We start from the raw sequence: 27,848 nt of genomic DNA on the forward strand, positions 1-27,848 counted from the left end.
ATGTTACATTAATTTTCACTAGTGGTTATGAGTAACACAGCCTTTTCTTATTGAAATGAAAAGGGAACTACTGTGTGAAAGTACAAATGCTAATTACTGACAAAAAGGTTATTTTGAAAGCACCTTTTAAAATATGCAGTAAGAGTGCCTAATAAAAATTATTGCAATATACGGTCTTGTTCACTTTTGCTATAGGCACTGGTGTTAATGTTATCTAGCTGCAAGAACGAGGCATATTAACGTAAGATTTAGAGTGGTTGTGTCTTTCAGAAGGTTATAACCTCTGTGAAATTATTTGCAGAAATTAAAATTAAAGTGTGAACAAAGTCTATGTGCTAAAAGCCCTAGTGCCTTGTGCAAAAACACCATTTGAAATTCTCCCATTTCAGTGTTTGCTTCATTCAACATGCTCTCATGCTGCCTTTTTCTGTACTGTTGAGAGCATTTGTTGTGCCTCAGTTGTTTGAGATGTCTGGACTCTTATGATCCTCCTCAAGATACACTATTGCCTAGTTGACTCAGACTAACAATGAAAAAAAATGTGCATTTCCTCCCTCTCCTCTAACTTCTGAACATGGAATAACTGAAAAGAAGCGTGAGCCTGGGGATTAATTACAAACTGTCATTAACATCTCTGATGGATGTAAACACCTATTAACTTCCCCCCACTCCTCCAGATTAATCAGTTTAACTATACTGCACTTTACCTGTGTATTTGTAGTTTTAAACAGAGATATATTAAAATTATTCTGATGAGCTACATAATGTATAGCAAAGTACTTTTAAAACCACATTTGCACATTTTTCTAACCTTTCAGCTTTATTGAGTCTGTGTGGGTTCTTGTAGCTTTCTTAGTTTGTTTTATTAAACTCATTCTCATGCTGTGACTATTTCTGGTTTTGCTTTATATTAGGTAGCTACAGTCCATCCTTCTCTGCTCAGGCACACCCAGCTGCAAAGACACAGACATACAGACCGTTGTCTAAAAGTGCTTCTGACAGTGGTTCTGATGCCTTTAAGGTCTCATCCCCTTTACCACCTCCACATGTGCCACCTCCAGTACCACCACATCGTATGAGGGAAAGGTCTACAGAAAAGTAAGTCAGTAGATTTTCAAAAGGTGTTCCTGGTATATACAGAAATCCAATTACAAGATATCACAAAGGATGAAACAGCAGCTATAAAATAATATAACTTAAAGGGCTTTATTCAAGGGACAGCCCGGTGATAATGATGAATAGTATGAGTCTCATGCATGGTGCTGCCATTTCTTCAACAAGTTCTTATTCTTACAGGTGATATCACCACAAACATTTAATATTTTTTATTCCCATTAGTGGAATTGTCCTGCATGTTGTGTTTCAGAACAATCTGTGCTTTAGCAGCAGTCTTGAATTGTTAGTTTCTGAGTAGGCAAGGCTAGGTGGCAAAGACAAAGGACCTAAAAAGTGTAAATTGAAGTATATGGAAGGGCAAAGCTGTAGGAGTGTAGCACTCAACCCATGTTTTCCCCAGAGCTCAGAAGAGCTCAATATCCCCATTTTTCCAACCTCCATCTCCAGTTTGGTAGACCAAGAAAGTGTTCATGGATTGAGTGAGAATTTCTCAATTTCCCAGCTGCACACAAACTCTATAGACTCTTCAGCATATTCAGAGAGCTACTAGCTCAAGGGAGAAGCTTTTTCTATAGTGTTTACATTCATTAATACCACATGTTAATATAATACTATGTTATTATACATTTATATATGTGTGTATTTGTGTATATTTTGAATATATGAAAAGGGTAATTTTTTTGTCCCATTTTTGGCTACAAGAATACCCCTTTCAGTTACCCTCAAGAAACAAAACAGAATTTGCAGGGGGAAATGAGATTGCTCAGTGGTTACTGATTTTGTTTACTTGTGCTGCTGAGGGCAAGTTGTCAAGTGGGTTGGAGCTGCTAGGGGTTAGAGTTTGAACCTACCTTACAAAGGGCATGAGGTTTGAATTTCTTTAGCCAGTCATACAGAAGTGTATGATAAGACACCAAAATGTAGATCTGCTTAGCTTTGATCTCTGAAGTTATGTGAGTCACCATCCTGTGCCAGGCCAAATGTCTTGGTCACAGAAACTGAGAAATTGAAGATATCTGCTTCATCTGAATTGGGATGTTTAGCCTCTCCTTTTAATCTCCTGCATGATAAGACAGGCAGTGAAAATCTGTGTTCTCCAGGCCAGGGGATGCCAAACACATTAGTTATGCTTTGTCTGCTGCTGACAGCTATAACTCGTCAATCTTTTCCTGACATGGGGAGATATTTTTTTTTTATTGCCTATAAAGCCTGAGTCTTAAAATCTCACATAAGAGGCTTAGGTCCACATGTATCTTGCTGGGAGGCAAGATATGGTTTGCATTAACAGTAAGCACAAAAATATAGTCCATAAGTGATTACAGGCGAAGTGCTGTAAATTAGGGTGAACCAGAATTTCTGCAGCACTCCTTTTTCTGCAGTGACTTGCAGAACACTTCAATTTTCCTGTTCATTCTCAAAAAAATACATAATTTTCTGCTCTGAAGCTAAATTTTTTCCTCAGTGAAAATAAAAAAATAGAGCCATGTAGAACTACTTCCTCCAAAATGTAGGATGTTTTATAAATGGAGGTGTCTGTGTCCCAGGAATTGCACTTACACTGTAAACAAAAACTACCCGTGGATCTTCTTAAAGGCATGTGACATATGCATTATGATGTCAGGTCAAATCAAACCAAGTCACATCAGAAAGGCTGATAGAACTGATGGAATTTAATCAGTGTATTCCCTTTCTTATTGTAAATGCAGACAGTAACTGATACAATTTTGCCTTTCCTTTCCCTCGTTCTTTGAGTTAGCAGTGGGTTGTTTTACATGGAGCTAAATAAAAAGACATGAGGTACAGTTTTTCAAATACAGTGTAAGTAGTGACTGCAAAAAGTGCCATGAAATGGTAACTCTCACTGTGATAGTAACCGGCTAACTGTCCCCCAAAAATGTATAGCTAGCTACTTCTATAACATAGTAAATGACTGAAGAGATGTAGTAGGGGTTACTTTTTACTCATTGCATAGTACTATTAAATTGAAAGCAAATTTATAATTAAAGAAAATGGACAAATTTGTCCCCCAAAGCCAACTGCCAAATTCTTGTTTATCTATTCAAATTCCCAAGGAAAAAGTATAGTGCTTGCTAGGATATCCAGGAGGAGGTCCACTTAGAGATCAGGATAAGGAATATCTATCAGATTTTTCACAGTGTCTTTTAAAACAATACCTCATTATTTTGTCTCATAAAATTCTGTTAACTTTTTCAATATGGACTTACTATCGTATTGTGGGATGACAAAGATATCTGCCACTTGCCTATATTAGTATGGTGCATAAAACAAGTATAATACATTTGACATTTGTGAAGGTGTGTCCAGGTATTTTGACACGATATGTCAGGGAAGTTTTTCAGTTGATCTAGTAGTTAGAACAAAAGCATGAGTGGTCAGATAAGCTGGACATCTCTAGTAATTTTTGTGCTGTACTGAGTATACCTGCTATAAACAGGATAAAATGGCACAGTGGTAAAACATTGAGATGCAAGGCCAGACATTGCCCAACTGAAATCTGGAAAGAGAAGCTATGCTGAGGTTCATTTGGGTTTGCATGTTTCTCTTACACAGAGGTGTAAAGCAAAGGGCAGTGACAGTAAATTAACTCCATTGCTCATATTTGTTATTTAGAAACGACTGGGATCCCCCTGACAGAAAGGTAGATACCCGCAAGTTCCGTTCCGAACCAAGAAGTATTTTTGAATATGAGCCAGGAAAGTCATCAATCCTTGAACATGAAAGACCGGTAAGACATGAGTGAAATGTGTAATACAGCCAAAGGTTTGGTGAGAAGTCATCTTTTCATTATTTACTACTTATTATAGCTATTTAGATCAAGATTGAAGGTCCCTTTTCAACCGTGATTTTGTGGCATTTTGTCCTTACACTTTCGTGATGGTTCTGTTGAAAATGTGGACTTGGCTTATTTGCTGAACTGAGGTCTTCTGGTATTTCCAAGAAAGCAAACTAGCACTGTATAATGGATGATGAGCAGAAGTGTGAATTAATGGAAAATGCTTTTTCTAATTGGCATGTATCTCCATTTCAGTAGTATTAACAGCACACGTGGATATCTGATTAAATAATACATAAAAATAAGCTAATTACATTTTCAAGATTTTTCTAATTGTATACATAAGGAGATTTTGGTCAGTTGCCCAGAAAGGCTGTGGAATCTGCATTTCTCCAGGTGATCAAGTCTCACCAAATGAGAGAAAAATGATCTGATTAGATCTGTTTTTAGCAGAAAGTTGGACTAGGTAACCTCTGGAGGTCCTTTTCAGCCTCAATCACTCTGCAGCAAGGGGGTTGGACTAGACGATCTCCAAATGTCCCTGTGATTCTGTGATTGCTAAGTATACATTAATGTGTAATTAGAAGTCTTTATTCCTCCTTTCTGAATAATGACTGTAGTTGTGGAAGTTTTTGCAAGCACGTCTGCTACAGCTGTGCTTTAATTCATGCAAAATGAAACAGAAGTTTTCATCTGCTGAAAATCACATTCACCCCTTTCTAATTTACCTTTTTGCTAACTCAACACTTATTTTGGGAAAACTGCTATGTATCTATGACAGTATTTTCTCTTCTTGATCTTTTACTTTGGAGGTTGAAATGATTGATGGAGTGCAGTTTTAAAGGAGTTTATGTGCTCGATACTGGATTATTGTTTGCTTCTGTATTACATGCTTGTCCACAGAATTTGTTTTACAAATTAGAATAAATTAAGCAAACAATTTAATTCCAGAATAGCTAGTATGTCAACAGTGTGGACCATCTGTACTAAACACCTTTCCTTTGTGTTTTCGTGGTCTTTGCAGGAATATAATTTTTGTTAGCTAGAAAATATCAAGCTTTAAATTTTTTATATTAAGTTTTTGCAGAAGTGATGCATTTTTCAGAGGAAATTGACATTTCTGTAGGAACTACTAATTAATCAATATAATTAAACAAGCTTTTGTATTTATTGGGAAAACTGACTTAACAAATAATTTTATTGAAAAGGTGATAGCGTTTCTTCTGAGCACTTATACATTATACACACTGAGGTTTTTTCACCAACCTTCCCACTTCCAAAGACTGACAGCAGATGCAAGTTAAAAATAAGAAAATTACAGTGCTGTTTCAAGAATGGCTTCACTTCTCTAGTAGTTAGCAGTTACTAGTTTTACCAAAACCAAGAAGTCAAAGGAACTTTCTTCAACATTGCAAATCTTAAAATTTCTTGCTGAAATTAAATCATTTCCATATTTACCGGATTGCAGTTTTGATGGCAAAATAATCTGAGGGAAAAAAAAAAAAAGAAACCTGTTTACAGCTACCTTATATGATGATAAAGAGGACAGGTGATGCTGAAAGGTCAACATTCCCTTTATTGACTTAGGGGACTACATTGCCACCAATTGTGATAAGTGTGAAGATTAGAATGTGGGAAGAATGCAATAAAATGAGTTTGAATGTAAAACTAGCATTTAACAAGAAATATTATTCAGCTGATTCTCATTCAGTAGGTTAAAGGAAAGTGAGAAACAATAAACCTTAAAAAAAATTACCTAGCAATAAGCATTAAATTGGTAGCTTTGTTAAGGATAGATTGTTATCTTTGCTATGGATATAAAAAAGAGGACTGCAATTTCAAGCTGCAATATCATGTGTCAGCCTTCTGTCGTGAAACAGGGGATTAATGTTTTTTCTTCTGTAATTTAAATGTGTAAGCATATAAAACATCAACAAAAGGGAGAGGCTTGGGATTGATCCTTTGAGATTACAACTAAGTGACATCAAGCTGTCTTCCAAGCAAGGATGTAGCAGCACCTTTTTTCCTATTCCATTAAGCCCATAAAATGTTACTGTTTTTTCTAAGGTGGTACTTGAGTTGTTCTGATGTATGTTTCCATCTTCAATGTCTGCAATTCAATAAAATGCTCTTATTTTTCTCTAATATCATCTGAATCATGGAATTGTTTCCTAAAATGGATGTTTACTGTCAGTGAATACTGGCAGTGTAATAACTGAATCTTACTTGTATGAATATGAACTTAGATTTTTTTTTTTTTTATTCTAGTTTCAGCCTAGGATATGTGAACTAATTCCTTGTTACATGTACATTTCTCTGTTTCTGCAGTAAAGCAAGCAGGGAAAAATCTTAGTGTTGCTGTAAAGACAGACTGCAAAATTGGGAAAGCAACAGATCTCTTTATTTTCATTAGGTATTTTAGTCTAAGCATGAAAGTACATGTGCTAGTCAGGTAAAACTGTCAGGTTAGAATTTAATTCTAGATTTTTTTTTTTATATCTATATATATTTATAATTAGTACACTACTGAGTTTCTATGCAAGATGATTTCATGATCAGAATAAATTAAAATACTTCACTGTTTTGTCAAATACCAGAAGAAGACTAGGCTTGTACCATGATGTACATTTGTTGTATTTGGTTGGGTTTTGTACTGTAGTAAGAACTCTGACATTTTCTTTAGACTGTGAAAGTTTAGTTGCCTTTGATATCTTGAGCTGAAGAATTTTTCTCAGCATGTTTTCAAAAGAAAAGAAATCAGGAATTCTACAAATAGGCACATTTTGATATAACATTTTAAAAATGTGTCTTTTCATAAACATACAGAGAGACCTAAATTAATCTTGTAGTGGACAGAGCTGAAACAGCTGTTTAAAATACTTGAAAAAACCCAAACAAAAACAAACAAACAAAAAAGGAAAACCAAAAGCAAACTCTTTGCAACAGACGTCTCAGTCCATTGTTCCAAAGAGGTTTCAGTATGGTGTCTGAACTTGCAAATGAGGCTCTGGCCAGCCTGATCTAGTGTGAGGTGTCCTTGCCCATGTCAGAGGGGTTGGAACTAGATGACCCTTGTGGTCCCTTCCAACCCTGACTGATTCTATGATTCTATGAAACACAAAATACTAATTTGACTGTGCAGGTCATGTAAGAGCCACCAGTGCAGATTTTGGATTATTTCCTGTTGATGTCTACTTGCGCATATATATATATATATATTTATATATATATATATATATATATATATATATATATATATATAAAATCAAGCACTGACAAAGCTGCATGCAGCACTGTAGATGCAATTTTTTTTTTTTTTTTTTTTAATGGCAGTGTTCTATGAGTATGTTGATGCTATGCTGTGCTGGCCATCTGATGCAAAAAGGCTGAAGTTGCTGGGCTTCAGTAGCATATTTTCAACAAGTAATGAAAATGTTACTAGATGACTGGATGAAGGATAGAGAATTAGGAATATGGTTTGGTTTGACTGACAAGTCATAAAAAGGGAATTTATTGCTTTTGCCTTCTGTTCAAGCAATTTGGAAGACACTTTGTGAAAGAAAGCCAAGTTCATTTTTTGAGTCAAAATTAATTGTTCAAGTTAGAAAAGGAAATAATAGAAGTCCATTGGCGAAACTGAATCGAGGGGCAAGAGAACTCAGTTGCCTGCGTGTTGATCTTGGTGGCGCAGGACTTTCAGACTCCCCTCTGCCAGGCAGCAGTGAGCTTGGAGACTTTAGTGCTCAGTTTCTTTCTGTCTGCTGCCCTCTGCAGTTCAAGCTGTAAACAAAAGTAGCACTTGTGTGCTTGGAGTTAGCTTTAAACACTTTCTTATGCGCTAGTTTTATTTGCACACTGCTACACGGGGAGAACTCAGAAACTTAGAAACTATGTTAAAGGCATTATTTGTAGCTTTTTCTTTAGAAGCAGAACTGTGAGGGGTTTCAGCTGGCAGCTAATGGCGAGACTATTCAAAGGTAAAATGGGAGTCAACTCCTACTCTTGTTTTTATCTCCTTGGCTAGCTGTGTGGAAGCCCACCTGATCTGACAGTGTGTTCTGGCTCCCTGCAAGAAGGGACACCAATCCATCAATGTGCAGGTGGGGGGCTCTGCTAGCCAGGGAACCTTGAGATTCATAATGCTGATGATTACTGCCCAAGCAACTAACGTCAGTAGTTCTGGATTTGTAGTCCAAACACTCCCAAAATTTCAACACCCTGGGAATTTCAATGGTTTGATTTATCTGTTGTATGTAGATGGACCTAATTGCTGATAGTAAGTTTTCTTTGAAAATTAATTCATTGGTATAATATAAAGATCAAAACATATTTCAACATACAGTAACATACACTGAAGAAATTATGAAAAAGCAGTTGTTTAGTACTCTCTTCTCATGCTCTCCAGATCTAAGTTATAAGAAAAAACTCTGAATACACCATGCATTCACTATAATGGGAATCAGGTTGATATATAATGAAATTATCTTTTGCATTGTGAATCTGTAATTTTTTGCCCTTCTGCCTTCATCTCTCTGTAGAAAAGAATCACATTTTTTTTTCTTAAATCCATTATAATCTGTATATCTGAGCTGAAACAATTGTTATGGTTGTGGATGGTGGAAATGTGAGGGCAGAACTCCTGTGTGGCTTCACTTCCTAACCCTGCTATGGAGCACAGGTTGTTTATCACTGGCATTCACTTCCCACTCTGTGTTTACAGGAGTAATATCCTCCTTGGTTGAAAGAGGACCTTGTGAAGATAAGTCCATAAAACAATAGTTTGTGTCCAGATATTGCATGAACAGTTCTCTGAGCACCAAGGTAGTTCAGAAGAGTCGTTGACCTTTCAACAGAGCAAAGTTGGCAGTCTGTTCCAGTAACATCAAAAGCAGCAAGTGCTGGAAGATGTTTAATTACCTGAAATGGTCAAGAGCAGGGTGTTATCTCTTGCAGAAACCAGAAATACCTTATGGCATTGCTCTGCTATATTGGTGACAGCTTGACTAAAGAGGAAGAAGTGTTACATACCTAATCATCAATATAATTCTTTATGAAGAACCCTGTCTTCTTTGAGGATTGCATTCTAGGTCACACCATAATTAGTTCTGATAATAACAGCTGTGGAGGACCAGATTTTAAATCCAGAAATATCTTTAACAAGAGTCTTTCTCTGTTTCAGAGAGCTTTAACCCAACAGTTCACTGGAATTCTGTGCTGCCTGACAGCTTACATCAGTTCCTACAAAGGAACTGGAGATATTTAGAAAATAATGAACGCAGCCAAGTTTACAGTTGATTAGATACCCCATCAGGAGCTCCACTGTTTTGCACTGTCATGTTTTCATGGTACTTGAATAAATCTGTCAATTATTCTTCTACTCATTGAAGAATTTTCTTACTGCTATCTTCAATTGCTACTTTATCCCTTTGCTGTGAGAATTTTCAGATGAAAACAATGTATCTCACTGTGGAAAAAATGCATCATTGTGTCAACAAGGCAGGAGAGAAAGCGCTAGAAAACATTGCTAAAATGAATATTAGGGAATGAATATTTTTTTGTTACCTATTTTTTTGACCATAGGATATAACAGTTGCCTTTCATATGCTGAAATGGCTTTTTTATATTATGGCTGCACGATGCATATTGCTTATCTCTGTCCAGCACTTGCTTCAAGACAGCAAGATCCAGAATTAAGGTGCTTTGTGAGAAGACAAGGAATGACCAAAAGCAATACTGATAAAGTTATGTCTTTATTGCTGATCAGATGGGCAATTTCTTGCCTATACTGAAAATGACAATCATTTAAACTATCTTTTTAACGAGGAACCTTTAGTAGCATTAAATATACTTAAGTAATGCAGTGGTGTTTACAGAAGTGGTCAAGGAGCCCTCTTAGCTTCAAAAGAGTAGTAAAAAACATCTTCCAGTCAGTGGAAGAACAGCAACAAAAAGGAAAAGCATTAAAGCTACCCATCAGTGACTGCTCTTGAACAACAACATTCTGTCTTAAATCCCATCTTCATTCTTTGATTTTTATTCCACTCCTTTCCCCATATTTGTTTTGTGTTTGTGTGTGTTTCTTGTTAAATGACACAGCATTTCTAGCACTTTGCTCAGTGTGTGCCTTTTCCTTCCCTTTTCCTTCACAACTGCTCCAGACTGATCGCATAAACCCAGATGACATAGATTTAGAAAATGAACCCTGGTATAAATTCTTTTCAGAACTGGAGTTTGGACGTCCGGTAAGTGAGGACAGAATATTAACATTTAAACATTAGGAAAAACAGTTTTATAATGAGGAATTTACAGATTACCAAATTCAGCAAACACAAGACAGTAAAGTTAATCTGCTGGGGATTTGGGGAGGGGGGGGGGCGGAAGGTCATTAAAGTCATCTTGTGCATATAAGCATTATTTTTCAAGTGGACCCTTAACTTGGTAGAGAAGTGTCATCAATAGCTTGGACTACATATTAGACAAGTAGTAGTGTGTAAATATTTAAGAACAAGACAAACTACATGTTCAACAGAGATGTTTGCTGGTCTCTCGAAATCTTTTGCATTTGGCTATATTGTTTCTAAACAGAGAACATGTCAGTTTGCATTAGGGATGTTAAGTTACAGATCCTGTATTTTACTTGAAGGAATGTGTCTAAATTTAAATGCATGCAACCATACACAGATTGCTTACAGCAGTAAATACTGTGAATTTTTTTCTTTTTTAACTCTCATGTATATACATGCAGAATACATGTTTTGTGCCTGAACACAAAGGTATTGGTTTGCTCTGTTTTCAAGCTGCCATCTGCTTGAATAGAGAGATTTCAGTTCTGCTCTGATTTCCACAAATAGCCAGGTCCAAAAAAAGGACTCAGGCAAATAGATGCCACTTGACTCCTATGACAAACTTTTACTTTTAACATTATAAACCTGAAAAGTTCCATTTTTTTGAAATGCCTAAATATCAGAGATATGTCAGTTTGTCACCTTTGGTTGCCTAGGCACTTGCAGTTATGCCAATACCAGACTTAATGGCATGTAAACACCAAAGGCTGTTTTAACACAAGGATCAAACAGTAGCACTGCCCTGAAAGCAAGACTGAGAACTAGGTTTCACTGCTTCCCTGCATAGTGCCTTAATGACTAGCTTGGAGATGCACCAAGTGGTGGGAGGTGGAAGGTGTCTGCTCTTGCTTTTGCACACACCCTCTCTGGTTCCATGAGTTCAAATCCCCTTAGAAAAAGGAGGGAAGTAAACACAAGCATTCCCTCCGCTGGGTTAAGTATTCTCACAGCTCCCCAGGATCCTGGGTAGCTTGAAGAAAAAGACCAAAAGCTACCTGCCCACAGGCAGGAAATCCCAGATAGGCATGGCACTTGAGCTTGAGAGTATCAGGATTTACAACATTGCCCATTCTTATCTTTTCCTGTTAGCTAGCAATTCTCTGGAACCTCCCACAACATGCTAATTACTGACATGCTGGGCTACATGAGGAGCCTGAGCACTTGCCACAGGGCCCTGGAGGGCATTCTGGGAACCAGGTACCTTAGCCACTTTTTGTAGCTAGCCACAAGACAAAATCAGAACTCCCAACTACTTCAATGAGAGCAGAAGAGAAAGAAAACCACATACAATCTAGTTTTAAATTATTTTTTAAGCATAAAATTTTAAAAACATTAGCCATGGAATACCAACTGAAAACAATTTCACAAAATGTTGACTCCATCTGGGTTTAGTTTGTTGTCCGGTGGTCTACAATGTATCACATTTTCACCTATTACCTTTTATTTCTTTTTATCTACCCACTCAAGCTGCTTTGTCATTCCTCCTTCTAGGTGGGCAGGACAAGTCCAGATACATTCTTCTGATGAACAATATGTCAGGAATATTTTACTGATAATGATAACCTGAGAATAGTGTCTTCTGTAAGATAAAATATATTCAGATTTCCCCAGCAGAATGTAACTGTGATGCTTTGCACTCTTCTGTCACATCAGTGTTAAAACCTGCTGGTATTGAGTCAACCGTTCCAGTTGTACATTTTACTACCTAAAGCTACTAACATTTTGTTAAGATGCTTATAATGTAAAAATTATTGTAACACATTCTTCCTTCTACCCATATGTGTCACTCTTTGTATCTGATGTTGTCAACACTTAGTTTCTAATTGTGTCACCTTCTCCACATGTTTCATTCCTTGCTGCCATTGATTCTACTCCATTTCATCTCTGCACTTCTGCTTTTATGATGCAGCCACCTAAAAAGCTTTTGGACTATGTTCAAGACAGTGCTTCTGGTGTTTCCAATGAGGTAAATGAATGATTCTTGTTCAGATGATTCTCTTGGGAAGAAGGGTTGGAGTGCTCACCATTTATGTCTTAAGTTTATTAAAATTTAGTGGCTTCCTTCCACTGTATAGCTGTAAGATGTTTCTAATTCACAATCATTGTATCTTTGTCTTCATATCTTTCCAGATCACTAGTGCATTTGGATGTTGCTCTTATTATCCTAGGAACTGTGAGTCCTTATCCCCAAATTTTCTCAGAGATTAACATTCAGAATTACACAACAGCCCATACGTCTGTAACTCTTGGACAAATTCTCACTTCTTCAGAGCTGGGCAAGTGTGTTGCTTTCAGACACAATTAATACATCAGCACAGTAGTATTTTTTTAATTAAAATATCTGACTGCAAATTCTTTATGTCGAGTGAAAGTCTTTGCAGCTGAGCTTTCATTTCTCCAAATAAATATTACTGAGGTTGCTAATCAGGTAAAACAATAATCCTGTTGTAAATTTCTAACTGCAGGATAGACAGTCACTGTCATTACTCCAAATAAAATGCATCAAGATCAGGTAGTAGGCTGTCATTGCCCTGCTCTGAGTGGGAGAGATTCAGGCTTTCATTCCTTATCTCCTTCATCTCCATTTTTAGCGTGTTAGGCCAAAAAAGTCAGTGAATCCTGTAATTCAGGTTTACTTCATGTTGTGGCTTTACTTCACATTTGTGATTGACTCTCATCTTCCATAGTCTCTCCAAAAATGAAGGTTAACTTGTGGTCTGAAATTGATTGGTTGTTTTTTTTTGGTTCAGTGGTTGGTTTTTTTTTTTAATTACTCTGGTCTGGTTTTAGTCTCTATAAATCCGGAAAAACCACATGGTTGTGATATTTGGGCTCAGTTCTCCAAGACAATAAGCTTTTCCTTACTCCATTTTCAGTCACCATTAAAGCCTTGATGCATAAAAACATTTAAAACATTGAGTTAGTTATAAATATTTGTCTGGGGTTTGAGTAGAACTAATCCACAGTGGTCAACAAATTCTGCATTTGGTAGTTTGGATGTTTGTCTTCAATGTTTAGTTGTTTTTGTCAGGGAGCCTTTGTCCTTATAGGGCAGTGTTGAATATTCTGGAAGATGCCTAATTAGCTTTGGAGTTGTGAGCATGGGACAAGTCACATTCATGGTGATAAGAGACAGAAAGCTATATGTATATATATATATGTAGACCCAGCAGTCAATTTTGGCATGGCACATACTTCTTGCAGCCTTAGGCTGATCACTTACTCACTACTTATGGCCTAGGGAATGGTGTGGAAGAGGTCCTCTCTGGTTTGGCTTCAGTTTTGTGATTGCCTCCTATGGAAGGCAATGGGGATCTACAGTGCCCTTGGGATTTACATTGTGGTCTGCACAGCCCACGAGCCATTACAAGTGATGGAGAGTGATCAGTGCATCATGGTTATTTGGCCAGTGCCATGTGACAGATGGTCCTGTTTCTGTCTCTAACGGGAGGAGTTGGCACCCACACAAGAAACCCCACGATGACAATTAGTCTGCAACTTACGCACCAGTTCTGAGACCCTCTGTAAGCCTCAGTTTCTTTCCTCTGCTGGTACTAAACTGGGGTGGTAGCTGGTCAACAAAGACTTGGTTGATATCTGCAGCCAGTTTTTAAATAAGACTCAAACATTTCCCAGAACAGACTCAATGTGTGTTTTGTGGGTAGTGCAGGCAACTATGCAGACCTGAGGTCTTTGTTTCACTCTGTTGGGTAGAAATGTGAGGAGGTTTGATTCTTTAATCTTTTCCTAGAGCAGATGTATGGGCTTTTTTCACAGTACCTCTTCTAATGGTTAACCTCATGAGCTAGGTTACAGTACTTAAAATACATCAGTTAACAATTATCTGTTTCTATTCTTCACATTTGAATCCACAAAGCATTTCTACTTTGAGGTGTCATACGTAGTTTTCTTTAGTCACCTAAGAACAATGCAGTGACAAATGATTTAAAAAAAACTCTAAACCTTGTAATTTAGGAAAATGAAACCTGTAAGAAGTAACTTCACATTTGTTTGCAGAAAAGTAGGTTGGCTTTAGCAAATTTAGGAAATAAAAATGAGATGCTGTTACAAAACCTGAGGGTATTGCATGGTTTTCTGTACTCTTCCATCATGGGAAAAACATATGTGAAACACCACTGCACAGAAAGCCACCTGGAAAAGGGGTATTTCATAGAATGAGTGATAGAAACACCTGACACTGGGGGAAGCTGGGCACATGATCATTAATGTTGGTAGTCTTCTCCCAACAGGCAGTTACTAGAGGACTTGCCCCACTGAGAAAGCCATCCTTGTGACATCACTGCTCCTTAAGAATGGGGACTATGTCACACTACCTCATCTTTCTTCTCTCGGTAACAGCTTAATTTCCAGATTGTGTGAAGGTATTTCATATGCAGGCTAGAAATTGCTTGAGGACATGTTAACTTTGAAAAAAAACCAAACACAACAGTAATTCCAAGCAGCTGGACATATTGCCATTGATACTTTGTTAATGCCACTTTCTCCTTCCTAGTGTAATGCACACAGCAGAGGGTTTCATGTAAGTTGTTCTTTACTGTAAATGTATTGCAGATGAATAGAGAGATCATGTCTCCTCTAATGTGGCTGAAGGCTATATTGGATGAGCTGAAAATAGCTCCACAAGAAGTAGGTTTGGTTTTTTTTTTAAGCATATCACTAAAATAAATTTTTGGAGCTTTTATTTCCAGCTCCTTTCTTTCATCCATAGCCTAAGTCATTGAAGCAGAGTTGTATGTTGTCAGAACTAGAGCATCAGTTTCACCAACTTGAAAATGCGTCTACAGGATAAGAATAAGGATGAGAAAAAGAGCAAGTCTATTGTTTTGGTTTCTCATATTATTATAAAATAAAATATTTGTCATACAAAACAATGTAGCACATTACAACAGAATCACATTAGTTGTTTGGAAGTGGTTTCAGAGTGTTTGGGCTACTTGAGCTCTGACAGGAGTAAGAATAGTAGTAATAAGCACTAATGCAGAAGAAATACTTGAATACTTGTCCACAAAGAAAACTTTCTTTTTATGCAAAAATACACATTTTTAAACCCTTTGCAGAGATCACTTGCAACAAGTTTATAAAAGATTTATTTTCTACAGGAAGTAACTTTAAAGTCTTTGAATTACTGATTTTTTTAACTGTTTACATATTCGCTGTCATTCTTACCAAAAGCAGGAAGTTTTTACCTGATTTTTAATGTAATTTAAAGTACAGTTAAAAGTTATGGAGAAAATTGGAATGATCTTGGCTCGCATTTCAGATAACAGCTGTTCCTAATTGTATCATGTTTGTGTGATTCTGCCTGCCTCACAGTACAGCAACTTTCAGTATAATCCAGAAATTAAAACTTCAGTTATTCTCCTAATAGGATCACTTGGTACATGACACAGGTCGTAAATAACAAAGCTTAGTGACAAATGAACTCTTGATGGAACAATCGTATTGTCTTTGTAGTGCTCCATCTGTAAAAGTACTTTAAAAGTTTATTCTAGAATGTTATTTAAAATACAAAGTCTCAGGAAATCTGTTCCAAATAATCTGTTCTTAGATTACAGGTGAAATCTTCTGGGAAGTGTACATAAGTCTCAGTTAACAAACCTAGGTTAAGTCCTAGTCATGAACTTGCAATTCAAATCACTGGAAAAATGTCATCTAACAAAAAAAAACACTTGCACAGGTCAGGAGCGCTATTACTTCTGCAGTCCTTCTGTACAGAGAAAAGTTTATAAAGATTTTTCCATTCAAAGTCTAGAAGATTTCTGTAGAGGAAAAAGCAGTTTACAAATCTGTATGATAGTTCAATTTCCAGTCTATCAGGGTAGCTCTGAAGGGACATCCCAGGAACTTGAAACAAGTTTGACTTTTGAACCACACTGCTTTGTACCCATAAAGAAACCCCCCAGGGACCATGCAGTTCTAGATTCATATCTAGTTACCAGAATGGTAGTAGTATTTCATTCTGACTGCAGGCTTGAAATGTATTAAATAGTTGATGTAAACTTAGTAGATATTTAAGGTTGACTTCATATTAATAATAAATTTATGGAGCAGTACTCCATTCCATCTTCCAGGATTCATGTAAGTCCGTAAGCAACAACTAATGTTCTGTGATAAGAACTGTTCTTACCAGGAATATAAGATGGTCAACAATTACTCACAAACATCATGAGATTTACAAAAGCTTCTGTCTATAATTGATTGTGGGATTTTGGTGAGTAACTTAGAGGAGGAGAAGCTCTGCAGACCTCACTTCCACACAAAGGAATTATTTTCAGATTTCTGTGCTTTTATAGTAAAGTTTGTTTCAGGTGTTCTGTATCCATTTTTGAAAAGGATATAGAAAAGCAGAATTATATAATTATTAAAAATGCATAACTATGCTCATGAAATATTGCAGTATCTGAGCCTGGGTGCCCAGGATGTTAATCATGACAGTCTGGTTTTGTAGGATCTGTCACAGAGTAACAAATGATAATCAAACACAATAAGCAGAAATTGACAGCATTTTTTTTTTTTTTCAAATACAGACATGTAACAAGTTCATGTATTTGTTTTCACAGACTTCCTTGTATCATCACTATTCAACAGACAAAGGCCTGGACAGACCCTCTAGGTAAGAAATGCAATGTATGATTTCAGTGGACAGGGATTATACAGCCTGAGGCTTTTCTTTGTGACTTGAAGCCAGCAGATGTTGCGAGGAGTCAGATTTTAATACTCACTTTGTGACCTGCTGACAAAATAGAGTGATGCACAGTGAGAGTGTTTGTATTTTGATACCAAAGTGTAAATTTTACTTTTGTTTTACAAGGGCCTACTGATTACATTCAAAATAAGCCATTCTGGATCTTTCCATTAATATCCCTCAGCTTGTCTCAACTGTTGGGATCTACCATTTAACCTTTCTACCTGCAGTGCTTTCAGTGATGTTTCCCTAAGGTTCGACCATATCTATTCTCATTCTCTTGCCTTTTCCTATCTTTGTACTGAACTTCTAAGACCACAAAGTAGACTAAAAACCTTGATGTATTTATTTCAAAGCCTTCACTATGAAAAGAACATAGCAATTTTGAACACAACTTTAAAACAATCATGTGAAGAATAAATTCAGCTTTTGTCTATAAACTATGTTTTCAGGTATCTGCAACCCGTGCTTCTGCCCTTTATATGGTTTTGATGTATTTGTCCTGGCATTGTTTAGTCTACAAAGCAGTAATATAATTATGAGCTGATTTTTTCAAATCCCTGAATTCTGATCTCAGAACTAGACTGCTGCTAATACTGCTTTTTTCTGTAGCTCTGCCAGTACCGCAAGCGACTACAGAAAAAGAAGGAAGTCAGAACCTGCTGTAAGTCACCAGAGGGTCCACGGTGATCAGAATGCAAACAAGCCTAGCCCGGGCCGTACAGATATGCAAGGCACATATACCACTCTTAGAAAGCCTTTAACTAGCTCGTCTCCTTCGTCTCCATCCAGAGCAAAAGGTAAGAGGTATTTGTTAGCAGAAAACTACTGGTGGCTTGCTGTACATTGGTAGCAAATGCAGCTTCCTACTGTTGCTCAGTGGACTTCACTGGGTGAATTACCACATGAAGCAACAGCTTTGTGCTTTTCTTGAAAGGCTAACTTGGTTTTTTTCTTGCACATGTAATTTTAAGATGAAAAGCTGGATTTGTAACAGGGATTTTCCAGTTTCAACTGCTTATTCTAACCAGAAAAAAAAAAAAAAAAAAACAGACTAAAAGAAGACTATGACTTCTATCACACTATATAAACCAATCAAGTTTTATTAACTCCACTACTCTCTTACTAGATTATCATGAAACTGTTTTCAGTGTATACAGAAAGTAAATAAAGATAAATGGCATATAATATTAAGGATGTGTTTCCAGGATAGTGTATTCTTCAAGTCTATATCTGATGTCTTCCACATTACAAGTAATCAGGACCTAACTTAATCAAGCAAACATCCATAGTCTGATATTTTATTTTGTAAATCCTTGTAGTATTTAGTACAGCACACACAATGTAATTAGCTTCTTTTTCCAAGTAACTCACCATTCTACTGCTGTTCTCCCTGTGTCTCCAGAAAAGAGAGAACATAAATCAATTGCTGGGGGGTGGGGGGGGGGGGTGGGGGGTTGGTTGAGGTTTTTTAGCCAGACAAAAGTTTCCAGTATAACATACAACTCAAGTAATATACAGAGTAATAATGCATACATATGTCTCCTGGTTAAGTTGTTATTCACTTAACTGCTGTATCCCATAGCTATATCAATCAGGCTGTAGCTGGTTTTTTGAGACTGTATCAACCTTTGTACAAGTAAATTCCCACTGAAAAGAACCAACATCAGATAAAGAAAAGCAGTGAGGAATATTAAGAGTTGGGTGATGGAAAAGCAAATGAATTCTAAACCCAGTGTTACAGAGGTAATTTAAGTGTTTAAACTCATCCATAACAGGTCACACAGTGAAAAGTTGGTAAACTCTGTTTACCTGGATTTACTTTTGACTGTACCAATAATAAAAAGCACTTACCATGACTTAAACACTTACTGTGTTTGAAGATTCCCCTACCAGAGCTAATTAACTTTCAGATGATGACCCAGGTGTGTCACTCTGTCCTCTTCCAGCATTATGACACCTATTGCAATGTTAATTTTTCCTGGAATTAAACCTTTTTGTTAGTGAGCCAGCACATTATAAGCTTGATCAGCACAGATTTTGAACTCCTGTGTTTCCGTTTCTGACCCACATTCCAGCTGTTGTAGAAAGCAGATTGAATCATGTGTCCACAATTAACTGTTTCCACTTGAGGCCATTTTTGAAACTTCAGTGTAAATTAAGGGGCCATAGTTCCAAATTTGTCTCTTGGTGACTTCTAGATGATGAAAACATTTTAAAACTGGCTTGAAAACTTGGGCTTTGTTATAGAAGTCAGTCTTGAGGTCATTATTTCTTCTGCGTGGTGGTTATGCTCAGTAAATTGGTACATCTTCCTTTGCACCCATATAAGCAGTTCCTGAGCTGCCCTCCAGAGGTTGTAGAAAAGACCATTCCCTTCAATTCTATCACACAGGGAAAGTGCAGCTACCTATGAACAACTAGGAGAAATTTTCTATTTGATTTTATATAAAGATACATCTTTATCTTAATTATCTTAGAATATGCAGTTGCTGTGAACTCTCTGAGCATTATTCAGCTCAAAAATTCTGAACAGCTTCTTTCAGAATGGACAGGTGGAAAAATTAATGTGGTCTAGATCTGATGTTTGGCTTCATCTTTAAATCCTTTGCAGCTTTTGTTGTCTGTTGACCTGCTTCAAAATCAATATTAATGCTTGTTACTTTAGCAGGGAGTGAAGTGGGGAGGGACAGGGTATGGCTGGAAGTGGGGGTGTGGAGGGGATACCATCTCCATAATTCATGCAGAATTCTTTCTGATAATCAAATTACCATGAGTAAATTTTTACAGATAGAAAATAATTATTAACTCTGATGCCTCAGCCTGAAGCAACCTATGTACTGATCTAAGCTGATAGATACATTAATTGCTGTCTCTTCTTGTCTTTCTAATACTTACTGATGTTAGCTTCAATTTTCTGAATCTTTTAATTTCTGGCAATATCTCTTTTTTACCATGCTGCTCTATGGATTATAAAGGTGGGGATATTAGCAAAGTATATCCATCCCTTTTAAGTTATTCAGTGCACAACCACAACACCTCAAATGAACTAGATTACTGTAGCACTTACAGACAACATTTAGCTGTTCCAAATGATTCAAGAAGGGCAGTCAGCTACAAGAATGGCTGGCAAATGACTCGTCAAAACGCAGAAGTCTGGAGCAGCACAGAAGAAACTGCTTCTCCAAAGAGAAAATCTCGTAGCTGCGACGATCTTTTAACAGATGACCGCGATAGCTTTCCCGATGCACAGGCCAAGTCTGAAAGCATGGGCTCTCTGTTATGTGAGGAGGACTCCAAAGAAGTGTGCTCTATGAACTGGGCCTCCCCATATGCTGAGGGCCATGGTAGTAGCAGGTCAAGAGCTCGTCACAGATCCGCACACGATGCCCCGGGTTTCTTAAAAATGTACAAAAAGATGCACCGCATCAATCGCAAGGACTTGATGAATTCTGAGGTGATTTGTTCTGTGAAGTCCAGAATACTGCAGTATGAAAAAGAGCAGCACAAAGGTGTTCTTCAAGGCTGGAGAGAGTCTTCTACTGAAGAGGTGCCCAGAGACATGGTGCCAACCAGAATATCTGAATTTGAAAAACTAATTCAGAAGTCAAAATCGATGCCGAACCTAGGTGACGAGATGTTGTCCACTGTTACACTGGAGCCTCCTAAGAACGGCTTGTGCCCAAAGAGGCGATTTTCTATTGAATCCTTGCTGGAAGAAGAAAATCAAGGCAGACATCCTACTCAGGTACAACGGAGCTACAAATCTAAAACTCTGGTGCCAATTCATATTGAAGTGACCAGTGATGAACCACCACGATCGCATATGGATTTTTCAGACAGTGACCAAGATGGAGTGGTTTCTGACCTCAGTGACTTTATCCAAATAGAGGGTTCATCTTTTTGCAGTGAAAGTGACTTTGACCACTTTTCCTTCACATCATCTGAAAGCTTTTATGGATCAGGCCATCACCACCATCACCACAGGCATCTCATCAGCTCCTGCAAAGGACGATGTCCAGCATCTTACACTCGCTTCACCACCATGCTAAAACATGAAAGGGCTAAACAAGAAATCCCTGAGGATCCAAGGAGACAGGAAGCAGAGTCTGGCCTCTCTAAGATAGCATTCCTAGTCAGTCCAGTGCCTTTCCGGAGAAAAAAAAGTGCAGCTCCTAAAAAACAAACTGAAAAGAAAAAGTGCAAGTCATCCGTATTTGAAGCACTAGATTCTGCACTTAAAGACATCTGTGACCAAATTAAAGCTGAGAAAAGAAGGGGAAGCTTGCCTGACAACAGTATATTACACAGACTTATTACTGAGCTGCTTCCAGATATTCCAGAAAGGAATTCCTCCCTTAAAGCTCTGAAAAAGAGACCAACGCACCAGCCTTTTCATCCACTGCCTCAAGATGGTGCTATCCATTGCCCACTGTACCAGAATGATTGTGGAAGATTACCTCTTAGTGCCTCTTTTCCAGACATGGATGCAACTAACAACAATGATAGTGCACTGTGTTTCCAAGGTGGATTAACTTTCTTCCTCTGTCTTTGTGATTTACTTATCCAACCTTACTCCCTGTCTTTCCCACCCTTTCTCATTCCATTACTGTGTCGTCTGTAAGAATCTTTCACCCCACAAAATTCTTAACAATGTCATTTTTACACAGGGGATGAGAATTAATAAATGTGCTGTCTATTCACAAAATACAGTACTTTGGACAACTAGAATAATGCTGTATTTAAATTAACAGATTGTTAGTGTTATAGACTGCAATGGTGTCGTTTAAAATTAAGCAATGTGTGGGGTTTTCCCCAAGAAGAAGACCTTGCAGATAGCTTTTCCTTTATTATTAAAAACAAAACAAAACAAAAAAACCAATCTGCATCTAAAATGTGCTATACCATACAGTTTTGTAACATGTGAGTGATAAAAATGCTGTTAATTCTGTTGTCTTATGAAAATACACTCACTCTGCTGCTTTGTATTATTTTTTGTGAATAGACTTTAAGGTCATTTTATTAAGTTTCCATTTCCATTGTTCAAACAATACAGTTTCCAATTTCTGTGGCAATAAAACTAGTTCTTCTCACAGAATTTCAATGTCTCTCTGAAGTGAGAAATTTCCTATTCTCTTAGAAGGGAAATTTGCAATAATCAAAACTTGACTGAAATCATCAGGAAGACTAACTTTTAAAAAAATTCTGTCTTGACAGTCATCTGGTTTAAAAGTTACTGCTTTGAGTTGTTTGCTGCTCTGCTTCTCTTTTTCAAGAAAACTGCTTGAGCTTAAAATGCTTTTGAAGTTTAACCTTGAGATATTAAAAGAAGCAAACTAGATTCATAGCAGGAATGCACAAGGGCATATGCCAGGTATATAGTAATACATAGTGATATATATGTGATATATAGTAATGTCTTTGGCAAATGTGTAATTAGTTTTCTTTTCAAATGGCAACATTTCCATGTTAAAGAGTTCTGCTTCTAGACCCTCTGTCTGCTGTGACAGAGCATCTGTGAGAATTCAATAATATTACAAAGCTATTCTTGAAATCACAAATGGATGTGAGATCTATACTGTATCAGTTATACAATATTCAATCAGACCCATCTTACTTATCTTTAATCTTTTACCTTTGCAAGTACCACACTAGTAAACATGTACTTCAAGACAAATGAGAGCTGAAGCTGTTGCCACCTTGTCTTGACTAGTTAAAGTATACATAATGAAGACAGAGAATTTGGTAAAAAAACAGCTATAAAATGCAGTCCAGAATTGAATTAACCATATGTGAAGTCTGATCATGATTCATCCTGACAGGTAGTACTAGACAATGAGACTGAAGTTGCTGGAAATTGTACTGGTCACATATCACAGTTGCTAAATAATGAGAATTTTCTAGTCCTTGAAAATAAGGAAATCCACAGTGCAGAGTAAACATGGATTCCTAATAGTTTCTGCAGCTATGAAAGAGCTCTGTCAACACTCTGTCAACATTATTATCCCTAATGTAGCATGGAGAATGAGTGTAGCAGAATGTTCCATTGACTTCCATCAGCACCATTCATGGCTGAGCCTACTTCTAATGAAGTTTCATGTTTTGTTGCATCTGTGTGTGTCTTACAGCCACCGCACAGAGATCCCCCAAGGATATAGCAAAAAGCACTGAAAACTACCAATACCGATGGCATAGGGAGCTGCTTAGAAATAAAGGAAATTGTTCATTCTAAAGCTGTTTCATTTTCACTTCTTCCATCCCATGTCCTTCTCTTTCTGCTAGAGTTTAAAGAAAAAAAAAATACTAGATGTATTTGGACACATTACATCGTTATGTTTGTGCAGCAAGCACAGACTATAAAGCACAGATACATGCCATATCAAGAAAGCTACCCAGAAGTAGGACTGTGATATACTTATTAGTGATGATATGCTTGCAGCCAGTGACATAAATAATACAATTATTTCATTTTTTTTGTCTCCACTGTAGTTACCAATAGCCTCAAGTTCTTTCTTCTCTAAGACCCCATGCTTTCAATTCTTTGGGTTTCCATTTGTATTTCTGTAGAAATCTATGAGCTTGGTAACAGGTTGTGTGAAAGAAGTCAAAGACAGACAAACATCAGTCATATGTCTACACTAGCAAGTATCACTGTGGCTGTGCACAGTAAATCCCAGAAGTCAAGAGGCATTTCATTTCATCCTCTAGTCTAAAATCATTCCATTATGTTTTCTTGTCATGTTGGCAACTTGCAGAGCTATAGAGAGTGTAAGGTTATTTTATTTTCACTAAAGCATGAAAATCTATATTCACTGTCCTATAATGTACTTCCCTGAAACAAACATTGGTAAACTGTGCTTTAGAGAAAACCTGCCACACAGATTGGTGAGTACTGATTTGTATTCCATCTCATAAAACAGAAATGCTTTTATGGAATAACGTCCCTTTACCTTCCCTTGTGCTGGCTAACATGTGCCCCTGTTAAAGTAGAAATGCACCTTAGATCACTTAGGAGGAAAGTATTTTTGTTCATTATTCTCTCATTGAAGCATGCTTCAATAGTGTTTTGTGCATGTAATTGTGTTTATATTGTTGACATTCCAAAACAGTTTCATGCAACCTGATGAAGTCTTGGTACTGCTGCATTTTCTTCCATTTGGTCCATTAGGGATTCATCCCTTCATACAGGCAGGCATAATTTTGCTGTCCTGACTCTATCATGTATTATTCTGCCATGGATCAGAGGACAGCCTTGCCTTTGCTTGCAAGTTGTACCTTTTTTTTCTTTGAAGGTACACTTTAGCCATCATATGTGCTCTATTTCTATTAAAGGTAAATAATACATTTCAGTATCTCTTCATCCCCTATATGAAACCAAGCAGCATCACAGATTTGAATAGTTTTGTTTCATTTACCATGGTTTCATATGATTTCTGTTTTCAGTAGACCAGGAATCTCCTGGAAGCTATTCTTCTGCTTTCACTGATGTGGGAAGATGTACTCCAAGGGAGAGAAGAGGAACTACAGACAAAGAGGTAGTGAAACAAGGACAAATCATGCAGCAATATCCTTATGGAAAATTGCTAACATATCTGAGACAAGATTTGTGTTGCTTTTAAAACACTGTAATGATACAGAAAAAGAGGAACAGTTACAGTGTATGATGGGCCAGCATTCTTTTTTTCTTAAGGAGATTGGTACTTCAAGAAATTAAGAGATAGCAAGCTGTGTAAGATAAGCCCTATCTTCTACTTAGACATACATTTACTATGCATTGATAGGCTCTGTCAAAGTTGACTGGAGTGGGTGTTGGGAACAAAGAATAGTAAATGACACTGGAGAAAGGCTTTTTTTGAGAACCAGAGCATTACACAAAGAAAACTGCCTCAGTAGCTTCAAAACTGGTGCAATCATCATCTATATTTCACCATTGTTTTTATCTAGAAAAAACAAACCCACTGTTGTTAGTGTTTCAAACAAAACCTCTTACCCTAAGAGCGACCCCTAATTTCTGTAACAGTTGGTGATTGTAATCATATACTGATTGCTTATACTAATGCCTTGGAAGAGGAAATGGAACCAGGCATACAGCCTTTAAAGTGACAAAGAGTATCAATGAATAGCATAAACAACAAATAAAATGGACTGCATATTAAGAATAACTCTAGATCTGGAACTATAAATGTTCTCCACATAGGCTTCATGGATTTTACTCAATCATAAAGCAAATGCATATTAACCAACATCTGTCTACAGATCATAGGTTGTTAAAAATACCCATTAATTTGTATTGCACAAAATAATGTCACCACAAGAGACTACTGTATTTATATTGCTAATACTTAAGTTTTTGGCCCTTGGCCTCTTAACACCATCTACCTTGATGCTACAGGTTAGAAATGGTTACAGGATCTGACATCAGATCTACTTACAATGGTTATATTGCTGCAGTTTGGTTAAGAGTTTGATCACAAACACCTAACTGCCTCGAAAAAGGAACCAGTATTTAATTACCTGTTACTGCAAGAAGCACACATCATTTTCTATTGGATCTTGGTCACATGTTTTAAAAGCTGAAACATGTTTACTGTATAGTAATACTGCCTGAATATATTAATCACTTTGCCTGCTTTTCAGAAACTGCCAGCTAGAGCTGTATATGACTTTAAAGCTCAGACTTCTAAGTAAGTACTAGACTTCTGTTCATTTAAGAATTCATAATTCAAGAAAAATCTTTCTAGCACTTGTGGTAACTAACTGCTGTTTCAGCCAGTTTCAGCAGCAAATGCTGTGGAAGCAGAGGTCTCTCCTTGCTGTCACAGCAGTCTGCATTAGCAGACTGTGTGAGGAGTTAGTTTGTAATAAAAATGTCTTAAATTGTTATATTTTCCATTGTATTTGTTTGAACACATGAATGGCTGTGCATCTGAGCCTTCCGCAGCACAGGTCCCAAGGGTCACCCACTGGACAGTTAGTTGTGAATTGTATTTACGTGACACAAGGTAGCATGCTACTGGTATAGTGTGCTTAGCAAAATTCTGTGTGTTGCTTCAGCATCTTCCTGTCTTAACATAGACAGGCTCTCTGCAGGGTGTGGTATGTCTCATACCAAGACAAACCGCAGTGGGCCATGAGAAAAAGAAAGTCAGGAACCACCGGTTTAGGATATGAGAGAGTCACAGCAGAATGCCTGTTATTTAATTTCTGCTGTTGTTCTGATAATCCAGGGCATTCAGTCTTTAGAAATGGCCAAACACTGACACTAGAATTACAATAGTTGTATCTGGTAGAAAATTCATAATTGGAATTATCAGAACAGCAGATTAGCTTTTGAAAACCCAAATGGATGATACACCAAATAGCTGCCAGTCCAAGATCTGAAAATATTCTTAATGATTTGGATAATTCCTTTTTTGGATATCCAATATTAAGAATATGACAGGCCTTGAGTTTCAGAAGTGGCGAAAACAGAATCCTGTGTTCTTCACACTTCTGAACAGCTGTCTTGGAAGAAAAATGCATACAGCAGAAGCAAGCCAAGCAGCACTGCTGCGAAAAGGTAGTAATAGGCCATAGAGACATGGGATATATTCTATAGTTTTCCCTACTGCTTTCACAAAGAGCACCAAATACCGCTCAAAGGCCTATCATAAAAGCAGCATCCACACAGTCAATCAGAAAGACATCACAGTTGCATGCAGGTCCTATACCAAGAGCACTGGTAATAACAATACTTTCTTAGAATTATAGTGTAAAACAGCCCTGAATAATGTACAGATAGTACCTGAGATTCATAAACTTGAATAATTTCATTTTGTATGGTAAAATAACTGATAAAAGTACCACAGCTGTGACACTTTTTCTTCAAATGTTTAATTGCTGCATTCTGTTTCAGTTCCAAACTGTAAAGATCTCAGAAACTATGCAGGTAGAAGAGTTAAATGTAAAGCTGTAAATACCTGATCTAAATAAATTTGTTACAGAGAGCTGTCCTTTAAGAAAGGAGATACTGTCTATATCCTCAGGAAAATTGATCAAAACTGGTATGAGGGTGAGCACCATGGAAGAGTTGGAATATTCCCAATTTCTTATGTTGAGGTTTGTTCTCCGTTTTAATTCCTTGAATTAGTTTGGGTAATAGGTCAATAAACTTCATGAGAATTATTAAAATCTGTGGCTTTTTTTTTTTCCTTAGAAGCTTTCTCCCCCAGAAAAAGCACAGCCTGCCAGGCCACCTCCCCCTGCACAGATTGGAGAGATTGGAGAAGCTGTTGCCAAATACAATTTTAGTGCAGACACAAATGTGGAGTTATCACTTCGAAAGGTACTGTTTAGAACTATCTTTCCCAAAATACTGTTACAGGTCTACCGCAGAATTAATATAGAGGTAAATAGTGTGCTTTGGTGCACTCTGTGTTCAGTATTTGCTGTGCATAAGGCAACATAATGATAGCAAGCCACTGCCCAGCTCTTTTACAAAGGAAAAGCTCTTCTTTCATTCATATTTCCCATGAATTCATTGGATAAGTTTGATAGAATCATGGAATAGTAGGCTTCTACCTCCACTTACTCCAGTTTTATCAATAAGAAAGTCCTTGCATGGATTTAATTGTTTAATTTTTACCACATTTAAGGAAAATGGCCATAGCAGATGCTATTGCATATCAAAGTTCAGGTGTAAACTAATAGTTTGGCCAGAAATTAAAACAGGTTATGTTCCAAAGAAAAGTGTAAATGTTAATCCCCCAACCAAGAGTAGAAGACCACATGAGATTCTCCTGAGCTAGAACAATTAGCATGTGTAGTCCATGACGAGCCTCCTGTTTTGCTGGAATGGTGCTTGTATACATGGCTGTTCTAAATGGGAGGAGAAATGTGAAAGTGGAGA

At 37.2% G+C, this 27,848-nt stretch overlaps 1 protein-coding gene across 9 annotated transcripts in view; it reads left to right on the top strand.

Moving 5' to 3' along the window:
* The window catches only part of SORBS2 (sorbin and SH3 domain containing 2), a 76,090-nt gene that overhangs the window by 32,614 nt on the left and 15,628 nt on the right, over window positions 1-27,848 (top strand). For 5 of the 9 annotated variants that reach the window (XM_054383111.1, XM_054383112.1, XM_054383113.1 and 2 more), the window contains 9 exons: window positions 915-1,098; window positions 3,748-3,862; window positions 16,836-16,888; window positions 17,573-17,760; window positions 19,939-21,486; window positions 24,407-24,495; window positions 25,598-25,644; window positions 26,944-27,058; window positions 27,156-27,284. In XM_054383111.1, the coding sequence (XP_054239086.1) occupies window positions 915-1,098; window positions 3,748-3,862; window positions 16,836-16,888; window positions 17,573-17,760; window positions 19,939-21,486; window positions 24,407-24,495; window positions 25,598-25,644; window positions 26,944-27,058; window positions 27,156-27,284 (2,468 nt within the window). Of the gene's footprint in view, window positions 1-914; window positions 1,099-3,747; window positions 3,863-10,068; window positions 10,153-12,163; window positions 12,221-16,835; window positions 16,889-17,572; window positions 17,761-19,938; window positions 21,487-24,406; window positions 24,496-25,597; window positions 25,645-26,943; window positions 27,059-27,155; window positions 27,285-27,848 lie in introns of all 9 variants that reach the window. The other 4 variants (XM_054383116.1, XM_054383117.1, XM_054383109.1 and 1 more) reach the window with 3 other exon arrangements.

The sequence above is a fragment of the Indicator indicator genome, chromosome 8, assembly GCF_027791375.1.
Source record: "Indicator indicator isolate 239-I01 chromosome 8, UM_Iind_1.1, whole genome shotgun sequence".
NCBI lineage: Eukaryota > Metazoa > Chordata > Aves > Piciformes > Indicatoridae > Indicator > Indicator indicator.